At 38.9% G+C, this 21,037-nt stretch overlaps 3 protein-coding genes across 5 annotated transcripts; all 3 read left to right on the top strand.

Moving 5' to 3' along the window:
• Positions 1-1,023: 1,023 nt before the first annotated feature.
• On the top strand, positions 1,024-10,696 carry mrps15 (mitochondrial ribosomal protein S15). The gene is made up of 8 exons (XM_028580555.1): positions 1,024-1,462; positions 7,578-7,646; positions 7,724-7,799; positions 7,937-7,985; positions 8,157-8,241; positions 9,399-9,457; positions 9,926-10,117; positions 10,381-10,696. Exons 1-8 carry the CDS (start codon positions 1,324-1,326, stop codon positions 10,480-10,482), a joined length of 771 nt encoding a protein of 256 aa, XP_028436356.1. The 5' UTR covers positions 1,024-1,323; the 3' UTR covers positions 10,483-10,696.
• Positions 10,697-11,723: 1,027 nt separating this feature from the next.
• On the top strand, positions 11,724-13,803 carry LOC114557680 (cornifelin homolog). 3 transcript variants are annotated; one of them, XM_028581291.1, is made up of 4 exons: positions 11,724-12,060; positions 12,729-12,878; positions 12,999-13,135; positions 13,381-13,803. In XM_028581291.1, the coding sequence occupies exons 2-4, from the start codon at positions 12,767-12,769 to the stop codon at positions 13,483-13,485; spliced, it is 354 nt and encodes a 117-aa protein (XP_028437092.1). In that variant the 5' UTR covers positions 11,724-12,060; positions 12,729-12,766; the 3' UTR covers positions 13,486-13,803. The 3 variants fall into 3 exon arrangements, with proteins under 3 accessions (XP_028437092.1, XP_028437091.1, XP_028437090.1); XM_028581290.1 differs by having other exon boundaries at positions 11,725-12,060; positions 12,655-12,878; XM_028581289.1 differs by having other exon boundaries at positions 11,728-12,060; positions 12,725-12,878; positions 13,381-13,737.
• A 657-nt stretch (positions 13,804-14,460) lies between these two features.
• On the top strand, positions 14,461-20,565 carry oscp1b (organic solute carrier partner 1b). The gene is made up of 10 exons (XM_028580577.1): positions 14,461-14,691; positions 15,570-15,724; positions 16,179-16,346; positions 16,723-16,803; positions 16,927-17,030; positions 17,555-17,683; positions 18,035-18,104; positions 18,387-18,526; positions 18,657-18,720; positions 19,655-20,565. The coding sequence occupies exons 1-10, from the start codon at positions 14,580-14,582 to the stop codon at positions 19,778-19,780; spliced, it is 1,149 nt and encodes a 382-aa protein (XP_028436378.1). The 5' UTR covers positions 14,461-14,579; the 3' UTR covers positions 19,781-20,565.
• Positions 20,566-21,037: the final 472 nt, after the last annotated feature.

Raw genomic sequence — 21,037 nt, 5'->3', positions numbered from 1 at the left:
CATAAGCTACCACTGCAATTTGGTATAGAATTTGCCCACATTTATATATTTAATCAAGTCACTAACTGTAAAATCATTATTATATATTATATATTTTGATGATTTCACTTATTGCGATGAGTTGCTTTTTAAACACATCTTACCATCCTTAAACCCCATTGTCCCTGACAACTTAAGCCGCTCTTCACAAAAAACCTTCTCAAATACAGTCAATAAAATGATTTAGTTATTTTGCAAACTAGCTTTAATACTAATTTAAAAAAAAAATCCCCCCAGTGGGGAAATTACAATAAACAAAGCAGAAGTTACAGATCTATGGAGTTTTACAGCAGCTAGCATCTGTAAAGTTGCATTGCTGCCACTTTATGAAACTGGTCATTTACCGTACCATGTTTTTCTTGTGAGTTTTGTTTACAATGTCCACCTAATTGGTGATCCCATTCATGACATTGCCCATAGTATTAGCCAGACCTAATTGTCTTAATCCCCCCATTGGTGTAGTATCTGGTCTTCACCAGATGTGTCCACAATGTTAGGAAATCTCCTGGCAGCGTCCAGCACCATCTTGTTTCTTTCTGATTTTCCCTGTATCTAGACAGGACAATTTAAACAATGGAAATGAATGCCTCAACCCCTTTTTTTCTGTCCATGCAGATTTTCTGATCCGCTCCATCTCTTTCCTACCATTTCCTTATTTTTCTGTGAGGGAAATCACTATATGTCCATGGGAAATTACCATGCAAGGTCAGCACAGCGTCAAAGGAAATGAAAATGAATAAGGTCAGAAAAGTTATCATATGCTATAGCCACAGAGCGCTAGCATATGACAATCCCTTTACTTTTCTGACCTTATTCACTTATTCGTTGGACACCCTGCATAGTGGTTTCCCTAACAGTGTAGCACTTTGCTTGCTCTTCTTTTCTTTACACTCTTCCACACAGCTAATTGTTCACATCTCCAACATCCTCTGACTCTTCTAGTGTAGCAACATGTCACTCCTGGCAGGCAGCAGACTCATCTGAGAGGAGCTCTCTCTTATTATGGCCTCACCCTGTAAAATACTCATCAACGAAAAGACTCCCAAGCTCGGTTCACTTTTTGTATTTCATGTGTTTGTTTTTCATGAGAGAAACACATGTTGTCCTATCGATGTGTTCTAACATTGTTAGCATAGCCTAGAAAAAAAGAACCCCCATCATCACTCGGCTAGTTTGGTCTAGTCAAAATGGCGAGCCTCACATAGGGGTCGAGTGTGATTACCAGTCACATTTTCATCATTTCTGGGGAGTTTATTATCTACCTTGTGAGCTATCCTGACAAACATGTTCACAAACATAGCTCTGCGAACTGTTCTGAAAACGTCAGTTGGTGTTTTGCGAGAAAGTGGAACTCTGTGCTCTGCTCTGTCAGCGAAACCCTGGAGATGCAGCTCGGCTTTACTAGGACCGAAAGTCAGCTGTGGTAAGTGTAAACGACAGGAAGAGCCTAAAGGAGCTGACTACATGTGTTTAGAAGATCGCTGGCTAATGCATTTAATTAAACTTGGCTGTTTACAGTGCCGAACACTGCCCGTCTATCAAAAACAGTTACCTAACTAGAGCATCGTGAGTTAGTAACGTTAGCATGTTAACACCAACAGAAGTGGGCACTAGGGCTGCACAATTAATTTAATCGAAATCCCAGTATGGACTAGTGCAATGTCCAAATCGCAGGAGGGGGCGCAATATTTGTCAAATGCGAAATATGTATCAAAAAAGTAAGATCTGTCGCAAAAATTACACGTTTTCTGAATGTTTTTCAGTGAAAATGAGAATAATGATACAAAAATGATCATTCCCACCAATATCGTGAATCACATCGCAATGTCAACCAAATAATCGCAATTAGATATTTTCCTCATGTCTTGCAGCACTAGTGGGAACAACTGACAAAAATCTGCAGTTGTGGAAGACGTTTAATAATGAATTTCATTTGGGAACATTAATTATTGTGGATATGTGGATTTCTATCCCAGAATGTCAATTTTTAGTCTTTACCTATGTACTTGTAACGTTAGACAACAACAACAACAAACAGCCAATGCTTTTAAGATAGAACTATGACATCACAACAGATCAGAATAATTAAAGTCCATTAGTGTTTTACACCCTAGTGTAATTCAATTCAATTTATTTATAGTATCAATTCATAACACACAACAGTGGCGATAATTGATCAGTGACTAGAAATAGTAGTTGTAGTAGTTCATGGCATAGCAGGGCACTGCAGGGTGTCACAGGACGTAACAGGGTACCCACTGGGGGTCCGGCGAGGTGTCCCTCAAGGGTCTATCCTTGGTCCGATACTATTTACATTAACACCATTGCCTCTGTAGCAGATATAGGCAAAATACACCTCTATGCAGACGACACAGTACTATATTGTTCCGCACCTACTCTAGCTCAAGCTTATCAATCACTACAGCAGTCTTTTAATTTATTACAGACCATCTTCATTGAACTTAGACTGGTATTAAACGCTGGTAAAACTAAAGTGATGCAGTTCACAAAGTCTCGGACTGTACCCGCATTAACCCCTCTAGCCATTTCCACACTAGATGGGAAGTGCGTTGAAAATGTTTCATCTTATAAATATCTTGGTCTGTGGATTGATGAAAAGCTAACCTTCAAGGTTCATATTGAAAAATTAGTGAGAAAACTGAAAGTGAAGCTTGGTTTTTATTTTAGGAATAAATCCTGTTTTACTACCCAAGCTAGGAAGAAATTGATCAGTGTCACTTTCCTACCAGTCTTAGACTATGGGGATGTTATTTACATGCATGCTGCCTCTACCACGCTGCACACACTTGACACAGTCTACCATAGTGCATTACGTTTCATTACTAATGCCAAGTCACGCACTCATCACTGTCTTCTTTATGAGGAAACTGGTTTTAGCTCTTTAGGTCTGCATAGATGGTTCCACTGGCACTTTTTTATTTTTAAAGCAATTAATGGTACTTTACCTAGTTATCTTACTAGTCTGTTGACCAGGAATCATCACCTTTACAATCTCCGCTCCGCTAACATTTTGGCTCTGAATATCCCACGTGTAACAACAGAATTTGGCAAGACTGCTTTTAGTTATGCTGCTCCTTGGTGTTGGAATTTACTCCAAGATGTTTTGAAGATTTCTGTTCTCATCCCACTTAAACATTTTAAACAATTACTTAAACAAACAAAATTTGAACAATGCACATGTTTTCAATAAACCCTTTTATGTTATTTTAAATTGTTTTACATGTACTGTAAATGTTTTTTGTTTGCTGTGTCTGTTTTTGTAATTATGTGTAACTTGTGTACTGTTGCTCCAGGGCTCCCTTGTAAAAGAGATTTGACTATCTCAATGGGACATCACTTGGTAAAATAAAGAAAAAATCAAAATAAAGCAGGGCGTCACAGAAGTTAGCAGAACACTGCAGGGCGTAGCAGGACGTAGCAGGGCGTAGTAGGATGCAGCAGAATGCAGCAGGAGGTAGTAGGGCACTGCAGAGCGTAGCAGGTGTAACAGGGCATAGCAGGGCGTGCAGCAGGACCACGGCGACAGGCTGCAACCATGATTTAGGGGCCACCCTAATTCAAGGAAACATATGGACTCCAGGGAATAAGCTCCCCAGAGCTAGGTTAGTAACAAGCATTTCTGGAACATGGAGGCACACAGATGGAAAGAGAGAGGAGAGAGAAGCTCAGTGTGTCTAAAACAATAACTAATTAAGAGAGACAGGGTAAGGAGAGGAGCCTGGTCGGCCTAGAACTCTCCCCTGCCAGTTTGGGCTGTACTGGCCTGCCTCCCTCTACTTTGATTATATCATTGATTTTATGGTAGATGAGTCTAACGACTACGAAGAGAAGCAGAGAAGAGAAGGGGTGCCTTGTCTGTAGCTATACACCCTCCCCCGCCGACCTAGGCGAACGCTGCAACTCCTCACTCCCTAACTATAAGCTTTATCAAAGAGGAGAGTTTTAGAAGTTTAAGAGTTTTTTATTCTTAAATGTGGTGACAGTGTCAGCCCCCTGGACCCAGACTGGGAGCTGGTTCCACAGGAGAGGAGCCTGATCGCTAAAGGCTCTGGCTCCAATTCTACTTTTAGAGACTCAAGGAACCACAAGTAACTCTGCATTCTGGGAGCGCAGTGCTCTAGTTGGGCAATAAGGTACTATGAGCTCTTCAAGATAGGATGGTGCTTGACCATTTAGAGCTTTGTAGATCAGGAGAAGGATTTTAAATTCAATCCTGGATTTTACAGGAAGCCGTGCAGCTAATATAGGACAAATATGATCTTTTTTCTTTGTTCTTGTCAGAACAAGAGCTACAGCATTCTGGATCAGCTGGAGAGTCTTAAGGGTTTTATTTGAACATCCTGATAGTAAGGAATTACAATAGTCCAGCCTGGAAGTAACAAATGCATGGACTAGTTTTTCAGCATCATTTTGAGATAGGATGCTCCTAATTTTGGCAATGTTACGAAGGTGAAAAAAGGTTGTTCTTGAGGTTTGTTTTAAGTGGGCGTTAAATTATATATCCTAATAAAAAATAACTCCTAGATTTCTGACTGTAGTGCTGGAGGTCAGGGCAATACCATCCAGAGTAACTATATCTTTGGATAATGAGGTTCGGAGGTGTTTAGTGCACAGCACAATTACTTCAGTTTTGTCTGAGTTTAACATCAGAAAATTGTAGTTCATCCATGCTTTTATATCTTTGATGCATGCTTGGAGTTTAGTTAACTGACTGGTTTCATTGATAGGTATAATTGGGTGTCATTATAACAATGAAAGTTAATTGAATGTTTCATAATAATATTGCTTAGGGGAAGCATATACAAGGTGAATAGAATTGGTCCAAGCACTGAGCCTTGTGGAACGCCGTGGCTAACTTTAGCGTACTAGCTTAGAAAACAATCCTTTAAAAATACATGATTGGAGTACTTATAGTCTACTTTCATTTATATCGGTGAGGGTAGGTAGACTAAGTATTAGAAATACCTCTACGTAGCATGCAAAGGCAAGGCAGCTTCTTTTGTAAAGCAAATTTCAGCAACAAAGCAATTCAAAGTGCTTTACACAATGCAAAACCAAAGATATTCTAGAGGAATTAGATCAGTAACAAGGGAAGTGGATTCACTAAAGCTGACTTTCAGACTAACTAGCTTTCAAATGAGTTAGGTCTGAGATCAGGGGGTCCTCAGAGTTACTGCAGGGGGGGCCACAAAATTATTGTTTGACATTTAGGGGCCGGGCACCAAGATTTGTCCCTCTTAGATTTGCAGATATTCTTCTTCTTCTTCTTTTTATTCTTCTTCCTACCATGAAATCTGCCTTCCAATGCATGGATATTCACCAAACTTTGCACATAGGTCCAGTACTATGTTTAACATCCTCAACTGGCTTTGTGGGTTTATAGTTCTGATGGTGGCGCTACAGCAGCAATAACTAACTAAAGTGTTTAAATATGGACATATGTGGTTTTAAATAGGTCGACAAATAATCTTAACCCAATAGTGTTTATGTGTATGGATGTCTGTTTAATCTGATGCGCCATCTTGCTTCATCATGAATCCATCAGTTCTATTTTCATTTCCCCTTTATTCTTATTAGAATGTGATAGCTCGTTTTCACACTGTTGCATCCTAATTTCGGCTCGCTGACAGTCACAGACGTACCACATCTTGATTAACGGGCCCGCCGAGCAACAAGTTGGCATCTTCAACTTGATGACATAGTTTTTAATCCAACATCATAATTCATTTGGTTGGGTATACGGTTGCTAGTCTAAGAAAAAAACATTAGCAGTACTGTCTGACAGAAATTAAATCACTGACAGTGTCATACTAAATAAAAAGTAGCTTGAAAGAAAAGTAGTGAATCATTTTCCTTGCAACTTGAAATGTTTCTTGTACCGCCAAGAAAACTTGTTGTAAATTGTTCTAATGTGCTAAGCGCACTGAGAAACCAGAGTAGCTGCAGTGCACCTTCATGTTAATTGTACATGTGGCTGGATTTCTGTAGGGATGAAACACTGGTGTTTGAAGAAATGACATAATTTGGTGTTTTAATGATACTGATATGGAAAACCGCTTTCCTCTCACCATCTGATATGTGCATAGTTGTGTTTTATCTTGTCGTGTTGCACCAATTATCTCGGTTGCGCTCTTCAAATCATGCATCTTTAACTTGTGAATCAGTTGCATCATCATTCTGCAACTTTACTCTCACAGAACACAACAGAATAGAAATGCTTTACATGCAGCAATGGAGACAGAATCCCTTTTCATGCTAAGTGGCATGCTGCAAATAAAAAAAATAAAAAAATGAAGGTGTGGTAGGTGGACAATCTACAAAAGGCCAGTTATAGCTTGGAATATAGGCCTCTGTGGTCTAGGTCCAGTAAATGACCATTGTATTTGCCTATATTTCTTGGCTATTATACTGTATATCAACAGACTCATCAGACCTAATAAAAAGATGTCAGTCAGCATCATTACAGATTCACCACTTTTTTTAAAGTGTTCATATTATGCTTTTTGGCTTTTTCCCTTTCCTTTATTGTGTTATATATCTTTGTTGTGCATGTTATAGGTTTACAAAGTGAAAAAGCCCAAAGTCTACCCCATCTCCAACAGAAAACACTGTTCACAAACTGCTCCAAACAGCTCTATTGTAGTCCAGTCTTTACTTCCGTGACGACCGCGCGTCACTTTGTAACACACGTTAGAATGCCTGCCTAGCTGCTAGCGTGGCACGCTCTCAAACTCTGCTTCTGACTGGCTAGGAGTCCTTACCTAGCTACTGCGCATGTGCGACTCTCAACAAAGATGGAACAGAAGTGCGATGCCTCACTCTGTAGCTAAAACCGAGAGCTCAAAGAGGAGCTGTAGCAATGTGCAGTTCAACAAAAATATGGTGCGTTTGGAAAATTAAACCATGTAAACCTATTCTGATATAATCTCTAAATACAATTATGAACCTGAAAATGAGCATAATATGAGCACTTTAACAACATGTAAAAGAAATTGAGCAGTGATGCTATCTTTGGTTGTATATAAATATAAAGCTTGTTTTAAAATGCCAATGATCAGACCATGTTACTGTATTGAGATGATCAGCTTCCAGCTTTTGTGCTCTATGTTACGTGTCTTTGTGCATACGAGATTTCTTTGTAGAATTCTTGACATACAAACCAGCTTTGTGAAGGTCACAACATGCGTTCTTGTTAAAACTGTGTCACAGTCGTGATTCACTTCTGTAGTAACTTTAGTATTCTGTGAAGTTTCCAGTCAGCATTGACTAGCAACCACGGATTCTTTTCTGAGCCTTTGAGTTTGTTGTGTGTCTGGCATACGTCATGTTTTCCTTTTGTCTTGCATCATTGGACCACAAGTTTTGTTAGTGATTCACCTGTTAGACTGCTTCTGAGCTCAAATTATCCATTTATCTAGGTTGTTTACTTTTGGTGTTTTCATTATCCTCTCTCTCTCTCTCTCTCTCTCTCTCTCTCTCTCTCTCTCTCTCTCTCTCTCTCTCTCTCTCTCTCTCAGTTGCAGGTAGCTTTGCTGTCCCACCACCAGTGAGACATTATGCTCGGGCTGCAAAGAAAAAAAAGACCGGTATGAGGCTTTAACATTTATGAGGCTTTAACATTTTGAAATGCTCGCTTTTCATCCAAACACTTTTCTTCTTCCAGGCCCTGAGAGCCAGCTCAGTGATCTTCCTCCAACAATGCTGAAGATGGACTACACTGCTGTGCCCCTCGCTCAAACGTGAACATACATTTATACCGTAACTTGCATTAAAATGAGTACAAATAAAATGTATATTCACAATTCATTATAAATCTGCATTCATATATTTATTATGGTTATATCTCTTCTAACACTAGTTAATTTTCTGTCAATAGGACTGATGATCTTGTCAAAAGACTTCTGTCATTGGAGTTGGCCAGTCATGTGAGTGCTCATGTCTCCCGACAGATCGCCTCGTCATGTTTTACTCTGCTTTCTTGTTTTACAACATGTTTGATGATAATGATTATGTTTCTTGAAAAGTACACCGACATGCCACTTTCAGAAAGTAGAGTCATAAACGGGTAGTTTAATAATCTGTGTTCATGTCTTCAGAGGGAAAAGCTACAGCTGAAAAAGGAACAGCTGATTGCTAAGGTCCAGAAGGATGAGAATGACCGCAGCTCAGTGGGAGTCCAGGGTGAGTCGTGTCTCTTCAATGTTGTACATAGCATTTTCACCAAAAGGCTAACATAAGCCGCTTTCCAACCAAGTAGTTACAGGAACGTAGTTATAGGAAAAGTCCACTTCTAAGCAGATCTAACTACTCTTCTCCCAAAACCCTTTTTTACATTTGCATTCGCACTGGCCAAGTGGCCATAGGGACTATAGGAGGGGTAAGGGAGGAATGCAAGCACGGCAATGGTCTTTATAGCGTTAAAATCAGAAAACAAATACACCAAAAAAAGCATGAACTACATCTAATGTATATAGCATATTTGTCACAATTTAAACAAGTCTCCTGAAGAGAAGTGTGTGTGTGTGTGTGTGTGTGTGTGTGTGTGTGTGTGTGTGTGTGTGTGTGTGTGTGTGTGTGTGTGTGTGTGTGTGTGTGTGTGTGTGTGTGTGTGTGTGTGTGTGTGTGTGTGTGTGTGTGTGTGTGTGTGTGTGTGTGGAGTTTAACTCCAAAAAAAGACGTTAACCACAGGTTCCCATTAATCTTATGATGGACATGTGATATTTATACAAACGAACCGTTGATGGCGAAATAAAAGCCTCATATTTACGAGAGTGGTCTGAGAGACCTCCAGCTTACAGCGGGGTCTCTGAGCGTGAATGTCCGAGCGACGAGCTAGCGGCTGGGGCAGGCACCTGCTGGCTGTTGCCTCACTTCATGGCGCTTCTCAACTCAGAAAACCTTGAAGCAAATTGTCAATTCGGCATACATTTTCGCAAAAATGCCTATATTCGAAATCTAAACAGTTCATTTCTCGCCTAAAACGTTGTCAGAAGTGAATTTAGTGATGAATAAGATGGCGAAAATTGTTAAAATTGTCCTGTTGTTGGTCTGTCTGTACCGGAAACCCAACCCTTGTTGACCTAGGTCCCTATGCTGAAAAGGGAACAGCGAAAAGACCCAGCCCTGAAGTAGGAGCTGAAAGAGTTACAGGAACCACAGGCCAGAGGAACTTAAAAATCCCCATATTGGTCCAGTTGGAACACGAGAAAAAAAGGGTTATATGAATTTTATGTTCTAGGAACTGCAAAAATCCCTCCGGTCGGAAAGCGGCTTTACTATATTGCGTATTTTAACTGTACACTGATTTCAGTCACCCTTTTTAATGTCTTTTTCCGCAGTGGCTATTTTGACTGCAAGAATTCGAAACTATCAGGAGCACTTGCAAAAACATCACAAGGTGAGTGAAGGAGTAGAATCAGCATCATTTTAGCATCCTTTTTCTCTCTAGCAAGCTAAACAGGAAGGCTCGTCTTAGATGACGTCATCATCATAGGTCACTTGTCTTGCACCACAAGAACTTTTTGTATTAATACGTCTCTCCACATTTCCTCTCTGCCTTCCTCTGGTGTGTGACATGCGTGTGCTACAGGATATCCTGTGTACTCACCCACATTAAATATATAAATAACATACCTAGCACAGTCATGGTTGGAAATTTCCACGTTACATCTTATGTTAAACTTTGCCGTTGAAATTGACACAGAAGGGGAATAGAGGTTGTAACTGTTCAACTGCTTCTCAGTTGCATTTGTAATTAAGTATCTCCCCATAAGCTGATGAGTGTATAAACTGAGCTTCAGTTGGTGTCCCCATTTTGAATCCCATCTACTCCAACCCCATTCTTTTATGTGTTATTTCATTCCAGGACAAAGCTAACAAGAGGCGGATGCTCATGGCCATCGACCGAAGGAAAAAGCTTTTGAAAAACCTGAGATTGGTTAGCTACGATACCTTTGAGAAAGTGTGCGAGAAGCTAGGCATCACTTACACCTTCCCTCCAGAGTACTACAGACGGGCCACTCGCCGCTGGCTGGCCAAGAAGGCCTTCTGCATTAAGGTAGCAAACAAATGACCACATTATTCTGTTAATATCATTTTTTTTCATTTGCAGTGTATAATAATGGTATCAATTGGAGATTAATATCTAGACCTTACACCCTTAACTTTAATTCCACATGTGAAACCAAAGTGCATATTGTGTCTGAAAGCGTCACTCAAGCTTTCTGTAGGTGTGATGTGTACACCTATCTAACTGACTAACATGTTGAAGGTGTTATTTTGTACCCCCACTGACACTTGGGCATGTGTGTCTCTTCGCAGGTCTTCAAGGAAGTCCAGAAGCAGAGAGCAGAGCAGAGGCTGAAGATGAAGCAAAGTTTAGCCTCTACCGACACAGAGGCAGCCAAGACAAGAGCTGTTTAGACCCGATAAAAGACAATATTCTGTATATTACAACAATTGATTCTAAATACTTGTCTTAACCAACATCTTTAATTTTTCACCTTCAAAAACGTGGCATTTGGATAAATAGCTCCACTTTTCATGTTTTACTATTATACAATGTTATTTGCTTTTGCCTTTATGGTGATGTCGAAGTTAATGGAAATAAAATGTCCCAAAAAGGTGTCAAAATGTATACATCTTCTATAATGGAATTGTATTTGTACTGAAATATATGACTCTCAATTAGATGTGTTTTTCATATTAGATTTATCTGCACAAAACAAGTTAGGCAACCACTGATATCAAACCGGAACAATTCTATTTTACTGTATTTTCCACTATAGCCTGCAGGTTACAGAAAACTACTGCTGCGTTGCTCTCTATGGGTTGAACATGTCTACTTTGTTGCACCTCTGGCCATGCACTTCAGAACTAACATTTTTCCACAAGTGACTACAACAAATGATGCATAATGGTAAAATAATAAGCAATCACAATATCAGTACTCTTAACAGTTTTAGTACTGCTTTGACATTTTTCATTAGGATCTGTGCAAAATATTTGACTTCACATTATGCCAACACCTTTAGTGTCTTTAAGAGCATCTGGTGACATTACAATATGATTCACCTTACACTGATGGGCTTTAGGTCAGGTGTTTGCTGATAATACATGAGCTAAGAAAAATAACATGACTACCTGTACAATATGATAAAGCCACTACAAAATTTCTGCAATAAATAAGACATTTGAGAAGCTGAAAATGTCACATTTTTTGTTGACTGCCAAAGAGGTGTTGATCAAACTGGTAATATTTGTGGTCTGTATAGGTCAAGATGCTGCTTTATTTTGCAGCATGTCTCATATTTTGTCCAAATACCAAAATTATCTTACTGTAATGGGATCCAATACAACACATCAAACAATGCCCCAAGGAATTAAACACTTAGTTATGGTTCACAATATACTGATAACAAAACAATGAATTTCAGAGATGTCTGCATCATTACTGTATGACTGCTCTGTAAGTATATCAAAGGTTTCCATGAATAGTGTATGCCAAGTTATTTCACACCTTAGTGTAATATTGTACTGGTTTAAATCTTGAAAAAAACCCATGCCTTCTTTTTGCAAACTGCAGTGGTGACATAGTATATGTTGGTTGGTTAAAACCTCAAGTTAACAGGGACATGATGCATTTGTGGGTGTTAGACGAAAGCATGTTCTAAACAGTTCCGACAACTGCGTGCATTCTCTATACTTTGATCTAATGTGAGATTGGAAAACCATTTAATTTGAAGGCTTCAATTCCTAACATACGTGTTCCAATGATCTGTAGCTGTTTGTGATTATACCCAATATCAGCCTCAAAGCAAAGCAGTAGTTCTCGTTAATAGTCTGATTTCATCAGTCAATGACCACAGATCTTTGTCATTTTCAGAAACAGCAGTTTGTTGGCCAACTAGCATTTCACAGCTCAAGCTCGTCACGGCTTCCTGTGTGGTGCACAGTTTCTCAGTTTGATCAGGAGGAGTGCACGCTTAACAGACTCTTCTGGTAAGTGACAACTTATTTTCCTCTCACAGTAGATTAACTTTATACTTTATTTTTATATTTTATTTATTTTATATCATGGTGTTCTTTACTTACTCTTTTTGACATGTTCGTTTGTACTTCAGGTTGAGGAACAGCTTATTTTAGCAATTTTTCAAGTCAGGTCTTATAAATTTGAAACTCTAAAACAAAAATATTTTCTGAGCAACATAGCTGAGTTTTTTTTTACAAACTGACTAAGTTAAGGATTTTTTTTATAAATATTTTTAAGTGTATTTCACAAAAGCTTTGAACAAAATCACAAAAGCTAAGTGTCTTGTTCTGTATTAATGGAAGAAATCTGTGAAACATTTGTTGATACATTACATGAATGGTGATGAGCTGTAGAGTATGAATAACATGAATTTTGTCTTAGATATTCTCTAATGGAAAGCACTTGAATACATTTACCTATACCTCTAAATTATTCTATGAAAAGTCAAACTATGACATTTTATACTCTGGAAATGAATTGCATCACATGTTAGTACATATGTACAAATGTGAAAACAATTGTGGCACATTTGGAAAGATTGATGTAGGTCATTTCTCCTGCAGCTTTTCCACCTGCAACAAACTGCACATATGCTCCATTCCAGTGCTAACCGCTGAATGTGTTCTTAACTAGGCAACTAAATCAAGAGCAAGAAGCAGATTCAGTAATCCAAAAATGTCGAACCCAGTGGTCACCCATCAACCAGGTGCAGGCGGCTATGGGACAAATGTCCAAACAGGAGAGTGGAGCACGGGCCTGTGCTCCTGCTGCAGTGACTTGTTTGTCTGTGAGTACCATTCAAGATGCTTTGATTTTATAATTCGATATATAATTCTGTCCATAGAGGCACGTTTTCATGCTTTTTATCTTACAAATATTGACAATGAAATACACTTCTATTGTGCAGGTGCTCTTGGTTGCTGCTGTCCACTTGCATTGAGCTGCTACACAGCAAATAAGTATGGAGAAAACTGCTGCTTGGGTTGTGTGCCAGGAGGTTCCACAGCCATTAGGACTCACATGAGACTGACTTATGGTATTCAGGTAAGTTACAAATAAAATTATTGGATATTCCAGATTCGCTGAAAGACCCATGCTCGTGTTTTGGGTGGTTCCGTAAATCTTACACAGGCAGAGATTGACCGCTTTTTAACAACCTGGCTCTTATGAAAGACAGATTTCACAAACATGAAATCTTGGGTGTTCCCTGCAAATGAGAAACCTGATCATTTCCTCATAGAGGGTTGGTGTTCCCTGTTGTGATTTTGTTGCAATCTTTTTAACCACAGGGAACCATAACAAATGATGCCTTGATGACCTTTTTCTGCGGATTGTGTGAGATGTGCAGGATGGCGCGAGAAATACGCATCAGAAATGGAGACATTTCATCTTAAGAAGGCATAAAGGATTCTGGTCCACGGTATTTTCTGTTTGTTGATGATGTCCAGCTATTGTGGAAGGAATTTGTTCATTCTTGAAGCAGGCCTAGCTTTCGTGCATGCAACAAAGAATGAGCAGCTTATTAATTATGCAATTCAGTGTATTAGATGTTATATTTTACCTGTAACCTTATACGTACCAGTCTGTTTGACAGTGTTAGTACTATCTGCATTACTGTAAATAAACTGCATTTTTCACACTCACAACATGATTAATTACATTTAAGCATGAACCATTTTGTACAACATTGTCAATAAAAAAAATAGATTGTTTAATGGTATTTCATATACATTTTAATGTAGGAAATTTTGATGTGATGATCCACATGGTGCTCTGACAAAACCTGTCTTGTGTGGGTTATTTTGGTGATATAAACCCTTTCTTAAACCAGTGGTTCACTGTGGCTTGTGACCAGGACTCCTTTAATATAATGTCTTTACTTGAGACACTCCATCACAAGTCTTAGTGTGGACAATTGTATGCATTTCAACCACAGAGTCATTTCCTTATTTGTCTTTATCAGAATTATTTTATAAGCTTGTATAGCTAAATGTATTCAGTATATCACAATAACTAGTCTAACATTGCCAGACCTATCAAGCAAAATCAGAAGAAAATATATTAATTACTGTGTTTAACAGAAGAGTTTATGACCTGGGTTGGAGCAACTTACACTAATAATACTGGTGCAGGGTTTATTTGGACATGATGTAAACACAATGGGTAAATTAATTGAGTTTGTACGTTTATGTTTTAATATTAAAGTCTAATTTGGAATAGTGGGATTTAATTGCATGTGCACTCATAGACAGTGTGCACTGGGGCACAAAGTCTGAAATGAAAGTTTCGTTTGCGCCTGACGTCTCCCCTTTCTTGTACGTCATAACGCACAACGCGCTGATTGGCTGTTTGCTTCGTGGCCTGGCAACCAGAAGAGGCTTTACCAAACAGACAGAACCCCCCACAAACGAGCAAGCATTCGAGCTAGCTACAATCGCTAGCTAGCGTCCTACGTTTTCTGGAGACATTCAACCGTCCAAATACCATCATGTCTTCAAGAACTCTGCCTCTGCTATTCATCAACCTCGGAGGAGAAATGTTGTACATCCTGGACCAGCGGCTTCGAGCTCAGAATATCCCTGCTGACAAAGCCAAGAAAGGTAGCTAGCTAGCTAGTTTAGCAACTATCCAGATGACAACACAAATGTCACCCTGCAGTAACTGCGATAACTGCACATGACTTTCAGTCGGTTTGTCCGTTTACTAGCTGGTGAATTTAGAATATGTTTCGGCGATTCATAGAATGTCACTACAAAACCAAGTTAGGAGTTAACATTAATGACTCAACTGGTTGTGTTTTGTAAACTCGCATATTTTATTGAAATCATAATGGAGTTGCTGTTGCATGGGACACTAATTAGGAGCCCAGAGCAAATGTCAATTTTTAGCTAATTCTCAATGCTCCATTGTCTGTAAATAATGAGAAACTGCTTCATCTGTTAAACTATATAGAATTGTATCATTCAAATGTAACGTTAGTATTCAACCATAGATATAAAACATATGTTGTTGTTTTATATCTATGTATACAACAACATTGGTCAAGCTTTGAGTCATTTGCCATTCAACAATCTGGTTTTCAGAACATAATTTCATTTATCTCCTTTTAAATCATAACGTTTCCACAATAGCTGGCTGGATAGAGGATGACAGAAGGAGAGGTATTACAGAGCTTCAGCATTATATATATTATAGTGATTGTGATCACTTCTGCCAATTGCAACAGTAATTGATGGAAGTAATCACAGCAAATAAAAAATGTCCTACCTGGCAATTGCCCTGCTACCAAGTAAGACATATGCTGATGGCTTTCCACGCTGCTGCTTGATTAGTGCCGTTTGGATATAGGATGAAATGGTTTTGGCCAACATATAGTATAGACTGCTGCCTGCTTCTGAGCCTACGGTGTGGAAAGTATATTTGTCTAACCTCTTATAACTATTTGGGGACTTTTCTGTTGTACTGTTTGCTTGACTAGTTATGAATGACATCATCACCACCATGTTCAACAAAAAGTTCCTAGAAGAGCTTTTCAAGCCACAGGAGCTTTACTCCAAAAAGGCCCTGCGGACTGTGTTCGACAGGCTGGCCCACGCCTCAATAATGAGACTCAATCAAGCTAGCATGGACAAGGTAAGTCCTCCATGTATACAGATGTAGCCCTCCTGTACAGCTGTATACTGTGTTGTATCATGCACATGTTGAATTATTCTGTTGCTTTTCTCGTCTATTTTGAATTTTCACTTCAGCACACAAGGCTTTTCCATACATTAATCACATTCTCTCATCAACTGCACAGTGATGCCAGTTTGGGTTACAGCATCCTCGGTATACAGACTACTAGATTAGTCAAGCCTGCTTCAGAGCCACATTAGATACATCTACACAGCAATCAATGCATTATAGCTGTATAACAAGTGTGTACATATTGGCTCATTTAGTTGACTTGCATCAGTAATTCTCAAGTATAGAGTGATTTGAGATATCTCAAACACGGTATGTTGCTGTATGTGTCTCCCTCTGCTGTTTATTATACAACAATAGCAGTTGATTTTATTTTGCTTTGCATGTGTGTCCCTCTTCACAGCTCTATGACTTGATGACCATGGCTTTCAAGTACCAGGTGCTTCTCTGTCCTCGACCTAAGGACATCCTCCTCATCTCCTTTAACCACATGGATGCAATCAAAGACTTTGTGAAAGACACTCCCAGCATTCTCAGCCAAGTTAATGAAACGTACCAACAGCTCATAGAGGTATGGCATGTGTGACTACTCTCTACTCTCCTCACATTTGTTATGGAGTAGCGACATTACACATGGCTTGTTGTATACATTAACATTTATTTTATCTACTTTCCTGATTCAATGTGGTCAGTGATGGTAGCACACTATGCTGTTATAATTACAAACCATTTGGATTATCATCACATACATTGAGCTACAATATGACGGCACACATTCTGTCAAGTGTCAGCAGCAACAGTTGTTTAAGCTTGCTTGTTATTGTATGGTTAGGTTAAATGGGATAATGTTTAACATTAATAAAGGAAAAATGTATATACATTCCGTATGTAGTTACTTTTTTTTTTTTTTTTTTTTTTTTAAAGTAATTTAAAATTTTTATTTTTAGATGTATACAACCTTGTGTAGTGGGGAATTCCAGCTGATCAGACAAACTCTCCTTATCTTCTTCCAAGACATGCATATAAGAGTAAGTGCATTATGTTGGCAAATTAAATCATGGAGAGAGAATACACTCAATAATATTATGTTATCTTTTGTTTTGTGTTTTATTTTCCTCACAAGCCTTTTGCTATGTTTTCCTCTATGCCAGGTGTCTATTTTCCTCAAGGATAAAGTGCAGAACTCCAATGGGCGCTTTGTGCTTCCCACCAGTGGTCCTGTGCCTTATGGAACACAAGTCCCTGGCTTGATAAGGTACCACTGTATACAGCTGTTTTCACTCAGACCCAGACAATATTCACTTTAAAGAAGGATGGACATAACTGAAATTAAAAAAAGTGGCTTGGATATTAAAACATACCTTTTGGTCCTTTCAATGATCTTTAATGTTTGCCTTTCATAAGCTTGCTGATCTTACGCAGACACTGTAATCTTAAGTTAAGTAGGCCTATCTGTAGCTAATAGCATTACAGAGGTTTTGTTGAAGCATTTACATTCTAATTTTAAATGCGTTGTATGTTGAGCTTGGATCAAATTACTCAAGGATTGTATGTGCACAGTGAAACATTTAATACATTGAGGAAACAAGCTCACATGTAGAACATCTGAGCTTCAACAGTGTTAATGTATTCAAAGCAACAGAGGTCTTAAGGGTTCCACTTAAGGGAACTTCTTTTATCACAGGAAAGAAATTAAAAAAGAAATTGCTGTGCATACAAAAAATTATTGAAAGCATGTTTGTCTATAATATGTTGTGTTTTTGTATCTGGTTATTTCAGGATGTTTAGCTGTACTGGTGAAGAGGTGACCAGGCTGCAGTTCAATAATGGAGGAAACTATACCGCGGCTCTCCGGGAGGGATCTTTTGAGTTATTTAGAGACAGGGTCACCAAACTAGGCACAAACATGTAAGACACTGCAAAGTACAAAAGATATAACATGACTTGGTGGTACTGTATTTATGCAATGGCAGTGGATTGATGATGATTTTCTGTTATCCAGGTCATGAGATATTTAGAAGTACTAAGTCAAAGTTTTTTATGGTGAAGTCTTGATGACGCTTCAGAGTCCCTGGTGTTTAAACTTATGTGGTTTGATGTCACATAATTTCATCACATTACTGTGTAAACAACCTAAAGAGGATTAAATGCATGGGACTGCCCACAGTCAGTAAAAAGTATGAAGCCTATTGGACGAGTAGACACATCATCCTCCGCACTATGTTGCATTGAAGAGCTCATTTTCTCTTTTTCATCCAGGTACAGTGTAAGCCGCCCAGTGGAAACACACATGTCAGGAACGTCTAAAAATTCTGCTCAGCACACTAAGGTGAAATCGCTTAACCGTCAGCACTGGAAACATGAATGGTTTTATTAATGCATACAATGTTTATGAAGTTCATGCACACAAGTTACATTTTTAAGACTGGTTCTGACATGTTGTAACTCTTTACGGTGTTCGCAATACATAACATGAGCAGGAATTTGGTGAAGTGACCCTGGTCCAGAACCATACTCTACTTCCTGGTGCATAATCATCAGTAGCAGGATCTTGAGAACAACAGTTTCAGCACGAATATACTGACGTAAACAAGCCATTGTGTGTCAACAGGTCAACACTGCTCCCAACCCTCTGGCCAAAGAGGAGCTAAATATGTTGTCCAAGTTAATGGGAGGGCTAGAAGTTCCGAAATCAGGAAATGCAGACAACGGCTTCCGTGTCAACCTCTTCAATACTGATGAGGAGGAAGAGTGAGTCCCCCTGTTTGTGTGTCTACTGGCAATGTGTTGTATGGCACTTGATCAAATGAAACCTCTACTTAAATTAAACTATTTAACTTGTTTTAATCGCTCAAAACTAACATTGTGACTTTTATTACAGAGAGGCATTAATGTCAAGACCACGTGACCTTTCATATGAAGTTATAAACATCCAAGCAACAAAGGTAAAGCCAGTCCAGTATTTGTTTAATGGAAATGTAAACTTTAAGGCACATTCAGTGACAAAAAGTCTGATCATACTGTCAGCTATCTATCATCTACGGGCAAGTGCAGAGTACAAGACTGTGAAAATCTCAGAGTTGCTGTGCTTCTCAAAACACAAGACATTTATTGTCCCTGACTGTACTCGTGTAGTTTTTGCACTCTAACGTCTACATAAGTGATCTCGGACAAGGTGCATTGATTTCAAGATTACTCCATTTTAAGAGATCTGTGACAGGAGCGGATAATGCGGTAGTCGCCAAACACGCACAAAAAGTTACTCACCGGAAATGATGTCCGTTTTATATCCGGCTAGTAATGGAGCTGGATGGGGCCAGCTCATTAAGCCCCCTCTCCATCTCTTGTGTCCACTCAATCTGCCGAACGCTAGTCCCCAGATTCACCCTTCTTTGTAGCTATGATTTTTGTTTTGCTTTGGACTGTCTACTTCCTTCTGATAGGACACTGCTCTCCTCCCATCTCAGACTCGTCTCGAAGGTGCCCCAACTACAAGTGCATTCGTTTTTGGCTGTAATGAAATCAAAACTTGTTCAAAAACTGACATATCGTCTGGGACAGCTCACGACGTGGGCAGGACCTATCACAGAACCACCCGACTCAAGGGCTTTTATCTGAAATCTAGGAAGTTTGTCTAGGACAGGCAAATGGAGAAAAAATCTTGTAGTCTGCACGGGCCCAATCTGTCAGCTTACAACAAGTATGCTATCTTTTATTATTGACTTGGGGCCAAATGTTACTTATCTCAATGATAGGCTTTTACAGTCAATGATCAGAGATGTGAGGCTTTGCCAGTCTAACTGGATTTACTGTAATGGGGCGTAAGTCTTTGTGATGACCACTCTGGCACTGTGATTGGTGGATAACATTGTCTTTCAGGACCAGCAAGTCAATGCAGAGCTGGCCAAGATCATGGGGGAGTTCTCAGAGTCGGGAGAACAATCTCCCAGCTCCAGCAGTAAAGGAGACGACCTTCTGGCCATGATGGACGGGATTTTCATGTAGACCAGTCTTCTGTCTGTAGCTGCGTATACACTGCAGCAACCTGACATGCAGTCAGAAAACCTTCTTTTGGGTGCTTTTAAAATGGAGATGTGAGCAGGTGTTTCAATTGGTTGTCAAATGACCAACTGCAAAGTTTCAGTGAATCAAAATATACAGTGGGCATACTTTATATTAGTGTATGTGGTAATAGCAAAACATCTGTGTATAATGTCATGATGCATTTTTTTAAATCCGTCAGACTTCGCTGCCGTACAGAATATATGCGTTCCTTTAATTTTACACAATGTAATTTATCTTAAATGTTAATACATCTCTGTTGTAGTTGATTTGATTGTTTATAGTCCATAATTCCGTGTTCCACAGTGCTCTATTTTGATGAACAAATTGTGATATCGTGGGGGAATTGCAGGAAACCCAAGTGCTCTTTTTTTTAATGTGATTCAAATTCCCTCAAATCTTTATTTTGGTAAGAAATATATTTATCTTGCATCACACTCTACTACCTTTTAAACAGTATGAGAGCAACTTGTAAGACATTTTTCACTACCCTGTGATGTCTCTAGTGTTAAGCTATGGCCCAGAAATGTGCTCATTTATGAGTATGTTATTATGATATATAGAGCAATGCAATATAAGTAATGTCTAATATGTAAATATGTTCATTGCATACTTTATTTATTTAAATCTATAATTATCTGTGTATAGGAAGGTGCATATTGCTCCAGTCGTTAAATTGTTGAATGTGCGATGTAGGATTTTTAATAAATAGATGGAAAAAAAATGTATCATCGGCTTTCTTACTGATGCAATAGAGTGTTAATAATGGCATGAACCTTGTAACAGCTTGTTGTAGTTTCAAAGATGTACAGTAGGGGGAGTTGTCTGATTTTTTTTTAACAACATGTACTGTACGTGGTGTGTCCAAACTGATTACCACATGTTGCTACAGTGCATTTTAGTATGCAGTCACGCTGTCTTTAAAAAGAAAAATGTGATACAAATGTGACAGGTTTTTTTCTTCATTAATTCACTTGCCTTAGGGTTCACTGAAATGTAAAACAACAAATGTGTGATTGGTTATATTTATCTTTATTTACATATTTAACTACCACACCAGAACCTTAAAAGCAATATGCTTGAATGTAATCCCCAATTAGACTCCTGTCCTCCAGCACAGACCTACAATAAGAATTGCTATAGCAACAGCTATCTGTACGCGAGATAGCTGTGTGCAGTCTGCCTGCAGACGGGCCAAAG

Source organism: Perca flavescens, chromosome 6, assembly GCF_004354835.1.
Source record: "Perca flavescens isolate YP-PL-M2 chromosome 6, PFLA_1.0, whole genome shotgun sequence".
Lineage (NCBI taxonomy): Eukaryota > Metazoa > Chordata > Actinopteri > Perciformes > Percidae > Perca > Perca flavescens.
The sequence above is the reverse complement of the archived record's forward strand: the minus strand, read 5'-3'. Positions and strand labels throughout refer to the sequence as shown.